Below are 7,500 nucleotides of genomic sequence, written 5' to 3'. Positions count from 1 at the left end.
TCCTTCAGGACACCAACTCGCTTCTTTGCACACTGAAAACTTGAATCTTTGTTCCATGTTTCAGGACTCAGCTCAAGGAAGGTCGGCTCCTGGGAATACCTGCCTCCTAGGACACTTTTGAGGAGCTCCATCGACCGCACTGAGCAAAAGACGGAAAGCGGCCCGTTGAGATTGATTGGTGTCTTCGACTCGGGGCGCCGTGGATTCTTAGTCGTTGAAGGACGCTTCATCCCCTCTACCATCGCAGCCTTCTGCTCCCGGCTGATGAGGTCATAAAAGATGGCCAGTCCAATCAGATCCTCAGGAAGGTACCAGAGATGGCGCTGCATTGCACGTTCCACAACCGACGCCACCCCTTCGTCGCAGATCCTCTTCACGTCAGTTTTGAAGTCCAGGTCAGTCTTGTCTGCGTAGGACGGAATCATTGCCTCGTTCCAGTATTTCGAGTAGACCATGGTCACAAAGAATGCCACTCGACGGATCTCCGCCAACTCCCGCCTGTTCATCTCTAGCTGGTCATGGAAGAGCATGATCTTCACGGCATAGATGGCCTTGGCCATCCATCTGGCCATGTGGTAAGTACCAGGAGCACGGAAGGATGTAGGAACTCCTCCTCGAAGGTAGGCCACACTGAGCACGATTATCTCTTTGTAGTCTTCACGTGGATGATTCCCACAGTCAAGCAGATTTTTCAAGTGACGAAGCATCTCAAGGCGGTGAGCTTCTTCGTCGTATGACAGAACAGTCAATGTCAGGGGCTGTGGTCGGCCCTGGTCAACAGAAGGCCAACGGTTCTGGAGCCTCTTGAAAATGGATATGTCAGGACCAGATGATGGGCCCATGCAAGCCACGAAGACATCCTTCAGAACAACTTCCAGGATGTGGTGGCAGCATGGCAACCACACCAGGGGCTTCTCCAGTGCATATTCAATCCTGATACATGCTCCTTGAACCATCCCCGTGTTGGCTGCTGTCGTGTCGAATGACATTCCAATGATGTTGCCCTCCAAGCTGCCTTCCCGCACCAGCTTCAAGACTGTTTCCGCAACAGCTTGTCCTGTTCCGTCAGAAGACACAGGAACACCCAGAAGTTCCTCCGTATCCTCCCCTTACACCAAGACAGCGACCCTCTCTTCCAATGACCTTCCGTCCGCTAGACTGGATAACAACTTGCCATCCCAATGCAGCACCAAAGGGACTTCAGGCTTGAAGGAGAGAGACATGGCAATCTCTTCACGGTTCTTGACTCTGGCCCGGTGGATTGACTAACGGGAGACAGTGATACGTTCGATGTCATGGCCAAGGCTTATTGCAGCAGTGGCGTAGAAGGATGTTGCAGCACGGACGGACAGGTTGTCGCGTTCCCAAGTAAGGGTCAGCTCCTTGAGAAGCTTGTTCTCCTGGGGAAGTCGACGGCGTCGAGATGTAGCTGGTGTTGGGGATTTGAAATTGTCCTCCGTGTCTTCGTTGGCTGATGAGGATGAAGTAGAAGACTCTAAAGCAACGTTACGATCAAGAGTGGGTGACGAAGCAGCCACGTCCCTCTTCTTCATCTCCTCCATCCTTTGGGTCTTACGTCTCTTCTCCTCAGTCACTTGTTTCAGCTTCTCGTCCACGCCAGCCAGGGAGCAGCTCTGCCGGTCCTCCCTCTGAGCCTTCAAGAATGCCTTGTCTTCCTCGGGGATCTTTGCTTCTATTGCCTTAGAATGAGCGATGTCAAACATATCTTCGAGGCTGTCTCTGAAGATGCATCTGTTCATTTCTTCCATCTATATTTTTCGTGACTTGGATTTCGCCAAGGTGCAGTACTCTTTGTACAGCTTGAGGATCTTCTTCTTCACCCACGACACATCCGACGTCGGAATGTTCGCACGTCGCCACACTTCCATGACCTTCTCAGCTGTAGAAGCTGCTGCAAGAAGAAGAACCTCCTTCTGGATCTTGTGATGGAACAAAAAACCTGGAGAACCTCGCCTATCGACGGAAGACGATTCCCCGGAAATGACGATGTTGGGGACTTCTTCAGTAGCCATACAACTTCCTTAGATCGTTTTTTACACGCCATTACGTTAGACGACCTGGAAACAAAAAATTACAGAATAAGTTTCACACACCTTAGCCTATCTCTCTCTCTCTCTCTCTCTCTTTCTCTCTCTCTCTCTCTCTCTCTCTCTCTTTCTCTCTCTCTCTCTCTCTCTCTCTCTCTCTCTTTCTCTCTCTCTCTCTCTCTCTCTCACACGTCTTTCCTGTTTCCTCTCTCTATTACCTATCTTTCACACCCACCTTCCCTCACCTTCAACAAATAAACAAAGTAACACAGAAAAATATTTTTTATTGTAAAATAAAGCTCACCCAATGCCCCTACAAAACTGACCGCTGCACGCTATGTCAGTGACCGCTGCCCAACTTCACTCTCTGACTCCCAGCAGAAAACTGAATGAAATGCGCGACCAGTAAAAGACGAGATAGGAAGCTGAAAATTTTCCTATTTAAACTTGTCATGACAGGAAACAAGGGCAATAAGTGCTGGAGTGTGTCCGATTCACTTTGGTTTCTTGGGACACCCTACTACGCACACTAGTAACCCCTTACTTTTTACGAATCTCACAAGTGACCCATTCAATTCCATAATGTGCAATATTGTGGAAATCCTTGGCAATGAACTTGGCGATCGGATGATCATGGGGAACCAGATATGGACTTAGGAAATCTTTGGACACTCTTGCACGTTTCAGCCTTCCTCCAACTCTAATTACTCCATCACTATCAAGAACTGGATCTAGAGAACCTATAGTATTAGACTTACCAAAACCACGCCCTTCTAAAAACGACTTAATCTCACTGGCATAACGTCTACCCTTGAACATATCTCAAAAGGGCAGCTTCAGCAATTCGAAGTTGTTCTACAGTCAGACACTGTTCAACATTGCTATTTTTACCCCTTTTAAGGACTATTATGACATGCAACAGCCAAGCTGCTGCACGTTTTTAAGAATACCAACTCGAATAGTAGGAAAAGAGCTTGCCCAACGTATCATTCTCCTTGCAATCCAAGAGACAATTTCCACCTCGAACCTCAGGGTCAGCAACATCAATCGAGATATCACTAAATTCTTGCACTGAATGCCATTGCACTTTATGATTATGGAGAAATTCTGGCCCTTGAAACCACTAATTAACTTTAAGACTTCCAGGGAATAATCCTCTTGTAAAAAGATCCATTGAATTTTTGACACTTTGGACAAAAGACCACTGTTCAGGTTTAGTGAGCTGCTGGATAAGACTCATCATGTTGCCTACAAACACATTAAAGCAACGAGATTCATTTGATATATACCTTAACATAATCTCGCTATCAGTCCAGAATAGGACGGATCAAGATCAAGACCTAATTTCCTACGGAGTGTGTCATCCATTTTTGCAGCCAGCACTGCTGCTTGCAACTCCAAACGTGGAATTGTCATAGACTCTATTGGAGCCACCTTCTATTTGCTAACCATAAGAGCCACATGAATCTCCCTTGCTTGGTTCGTTCTCCATAAGTAACTTGAACATCCATATGCAACCTGACTGGCATCAGAAAAATGACGCAGTTTTAATGCTGCATTATTGAATTTAATTGGTTTGATATACCTTGAAATCCTAATCTCCCTGAGACCATCAAGAGAACAATACCATTGTGACCACTTGCGGGCTAAGCCTTCAGGGACGGAATCATCCCAAGACAATTTGCAAATGGTAGCTTCTTGCAACCACAGCTTTCCCTTGACTGTAATCAGATTCACTAATCCAAGAGGGTCATATATGGAAGCCAACATACTCAAAATCTTCCTACGAGTCACCTTAGTATCACACTCTTGGGCCAGATTGACCCTGAAGAACAACTCATCACCTGCAACATCCCATGTAATGCCGAGAGCCCTGCAATCAAAATCTTAAAGGAATTCAACCTCACTTGCCCTCTCTTGTACTGGAACCAAAATCAGTAATTAATCATCATTAATGGCGAACGTATTGAGACGAAATCGAGCCTTGCTTAGCACTTCAGTAGTCCCTTTAACCATCTCGGAAACCAAACTCTTATAGGGAAGAGATTTCAAGCAATCATCGACATAAAAAGATCGTTTTATGGTATCCGAAACTAATGGAGGAACATCCACATTGTCTACCAATATATGCCCAAGTGCATCAGCAGAACTAGATGAACACCATACGCCCCCAAATACGTGACGAGTCATTCTATAATGAACAATTTCTCCTGCATTGTTGAGCCAAATGAAGCGCAAAGCATCACTGTCCTCCTTTAGTATGACCACCTGATAGTACATTGCCTCTATATCAGCAGTTACTGCATATGCATGTTCACGGAATCTCAGAAGATCTTAAAAAAAAATTGTTAGTCAAATTTGGCCCCTAGAGACACTTAACATTCAATGCTTCACCATCGAACTTGGCTGCAAAATCGAAAACTATACGAATCTTACCTTTTTTTTTGTCGGACACTACAGCCTTATGCGGCAAATACCACACTTTAGTCCCAGGGATACTGACATTTGTGAACACACCTTCTACATATCCCTTCGATATCAACTTCTGCATCTCACCATCACACTGAGCAAATAGACCCCTCTTCATAAGACTTCTTTTAGTTGCTTTCAACCTGGATAAAGCCATTATCTAATTGTTGGAAACCTGAATATCAAACTTCCAAGGGATAGGAATTTGATAACATCCATTTACCAATATACACTCACGATCCCACAAATTTATAACTTCCCTGTCTTCCAAAGACCAGGAAACATTATCTGAAATACCATCATTTTCAATATTCCACAATCCATTGAAGTCTGAACCAATTTAAGCTTTGGTGCTTACCAAATGGGAAACTATACTTCGACCAACTTGATTGACAACCTGAGCTGGACCATAAAATGTCCACCCCAATATGGTACATACCGCAAAGGGTTTACCTCTCTTACTCTTCCATACCTCCAATGGTGCCAGGGCCTCTGCGTGATCTTGGCTGATCAGAATATGCACAAATTCACCACCAAGAGGACCAGGTGGGGAAATAATGAAACATTAATCGACGGTGACTTGACTGGAATTCTGTCAACAATAAAAACATTATTGAGATTAATTAATTTTTTACTGTCAACCGAGGAAATAGACATGTTAACAATCATAGAAGATACATCTTCATTAGCCTTACTCATTGTATTAAGCTTATATGCTTTAACTGCACCACTGATACCAAAAGATTTGATCAAGTCACTAATAAGGCAGTAGTTTGGTAAGGCTTATTTACAAGAACAGACACTACAGGCATAAACACTTGGTATTCTGCTATGTCATCTGTACTACTGGCATTGACAACACTTCAATTTTCATCATTCCTCTGAAGGTTATTTGCTAGAGAAGTATGAAGAAATTTGGAATGCTTTTTTACCACAGCCTGCTACACTACAAACTGATGGATTCTTACAATATATAGTTAAGTGATTTGAATACAAGCAATTTTCGCACATTTTTTTTTTTTTTTTGTCTCGTGCAAGTTTAACTCTTTCTGAAGGTTTCATATTCTTAAACTGATCACAGTGCCCTAATTTGTGGTCCTGAGAACACAGCACACATGGTGGATGCTCAAAGGTTCCAGTCCCAAATGAGGATTGAGAGGTAGTGCTATTCTTCTTGAATTTTGAATTCTCATCACGCATTTTAACACCAATATTACCGTACATAGGATCCGTAGCCTCATCTACTTCTCTCTCCATGAAGCTCACAAGGCCCTTGAAGTTTGGATATTCTCCTTGGCTTCTCTTTACACCAACAGCTCATTTCTTCCATCTATTACGAATATAGAGAGGAAAGCGAGCAAGTACTTCAATAATTAACATCTGGCTATCAATCTCATATGTCTTCCTCAACAGGTCCAAAGTCATCAAGGTGTTAGAGAGCTCGTCTGCCAAATTCCGCAGCTCATCTGGAGTACTGGCTGTCTTCCCCTGTTTCAACTTGTTGATGACCCTCTCTCGTATCAAGTGCTAATCACCAAAACGTTTCTTTAAAATATTTTCGTCTTCTTGATAGCCTCCTTCCCTCTTCATAATGCAAGGATATAATGCCTCATGGGCTTTACCCTTGGTATACTGCAATCTATCATCAGCTGTGATCTTTTCGACTGATTCCTCGAAAATAGCAATGAACTAGTGATATTTGATAGGATTGGCATCAAAGCTCTCAATCTCTACTTTTGGAAGAGTTACAAGCCCCAAGACTTCACTCCCAAGTGCATTCACTGACGTGGAAATTCAGTATTAACAGGTGATGCTGATCTTGACTCCTGCTTGGAATCCAGCCAATCATAAACCTTCCCCAATGTTTCAGAGTACATTTCCTCTGACTTGAAGAAGTTTTGATCATCGGCATCACATTCCTCTAAATTCTTGAGGAGGGCATGATGGGCCTCATAGGCCTCCTCAAATCTCTCAAATGCCCAATTATAATTTTTCTGTCTCTTCCTTTACTAAATCTGGCTTGCGTTCTGCCATTAATCTTTCAACTTTATTGATATGACGGGTTACTGCAGCTTTACACTCACGTCGTGTCACAGTTCTTTTCGCAAGTTCTTCAGTCATGTTTGTTGATGATCTATGCTTATTCACTATTGCGGTGGGAGGTTTATATTTATTACTTGAGGGATGAGTATAGAAGCACTTTATTCATGCAGGTACATGATGCAGTGACTGGTGAATCTACAATAGAAATATATATAAATACACACACACACACACTCACACACACACACAAACACACACACACACATATATATATATATATATATATATATATATATATATATATATATATATATATATATATATATATATATATATATATATATATATATATATATATATATATATATGTGTGTGTGGTGTGTGTATTTACATATATTTCTATTGTAGATTCATCAATCTCTATGTTACAGGCAAACTGTGTAACCAGCCATTTCACGAAATGCCTAAAAATTTTAGGCATTTCGTGAAATGAGTGATTAACTTGGGGATTTCGCAAAATGACAAAAATTTCAGTGAATTACGCAAAATTACTGAAATTTAGTTGTTCTTATTACACACTGGTATATGTTTGTAAATACCACTTTTATGCGGTTTTAAGTATATATGGGTGTTGACAGTTAGTTTTGAATATTTATGTTATAATTAGTATTAGTTTATGTATATCTGGTAAACATTTCCATATAATTTTCATATATTTCATTTCCATATAAATTGTAGCCAGAGTTGTTTCAAGCACAAGTGTTCAATTTAAATTTAGCTACCTGAGAAGTTAATTCAGTTTTGTTTTAAATAGCCCCTTCCTTTGATTTCTTTTAAATATGTGAGGAGGTAATTCACTCATTTTGATTTCTTTTAACCATATGAGCAGGCAACAACAATTAAGTACCCAGATTAATATAAGCAGTTTAAGATTATAGTT

At 41.9% G+C, this 7,500-nt stretch overlaps 1 protein-coding gene across 1 annotated transcript; it reads right to left on the bottom strand.

Moving 5' to 3' along the window:
* Nucleotides 1–3,485: 3,485 nt before the first annotated feature.
* LOC137622430 (uncharacterized) lies at nucleotides 3,486–4,674 on the bottom strand. The gene is made up of 3 exons (XM_068353040.1): nucleotides 4,485–4,674; nucleotides 4,012–4,381; nucleotides 3,486–3,921 (listed from the first exon to the last, which is right to left on the bottom strand). Exons 1-3 carry the CDS (start codon nucleotides 4,672–4,674, stop codon nucleotides 3,486–3,488), a joined length of 996 nt encoding a protein of 331 aa, XP_068209141.1.
* Between the last annotated feature and the right edge of the window lie 2,826 nt (nucleotides 4,675–7,500).

Source organism: Palaemon carinicauda, chromosome 29 (genome assembly GCF_036898095.1).
Source record: "Palaemon carinicauda isolate YSFRI2023 chromosome 29, ASM3689809v2, whole genome shotgun sequence".
NCBI lineage: Eukaryota > Metazoa > Arthropoda > Malacostraca > Decapoda > Palaemonidae > Palaemon > Palaemon carinicauda.
Note: the sequence above shows the minus strand (reverse complement) of the source record. Positions and strands in the feature narration are given on the sequence as shown.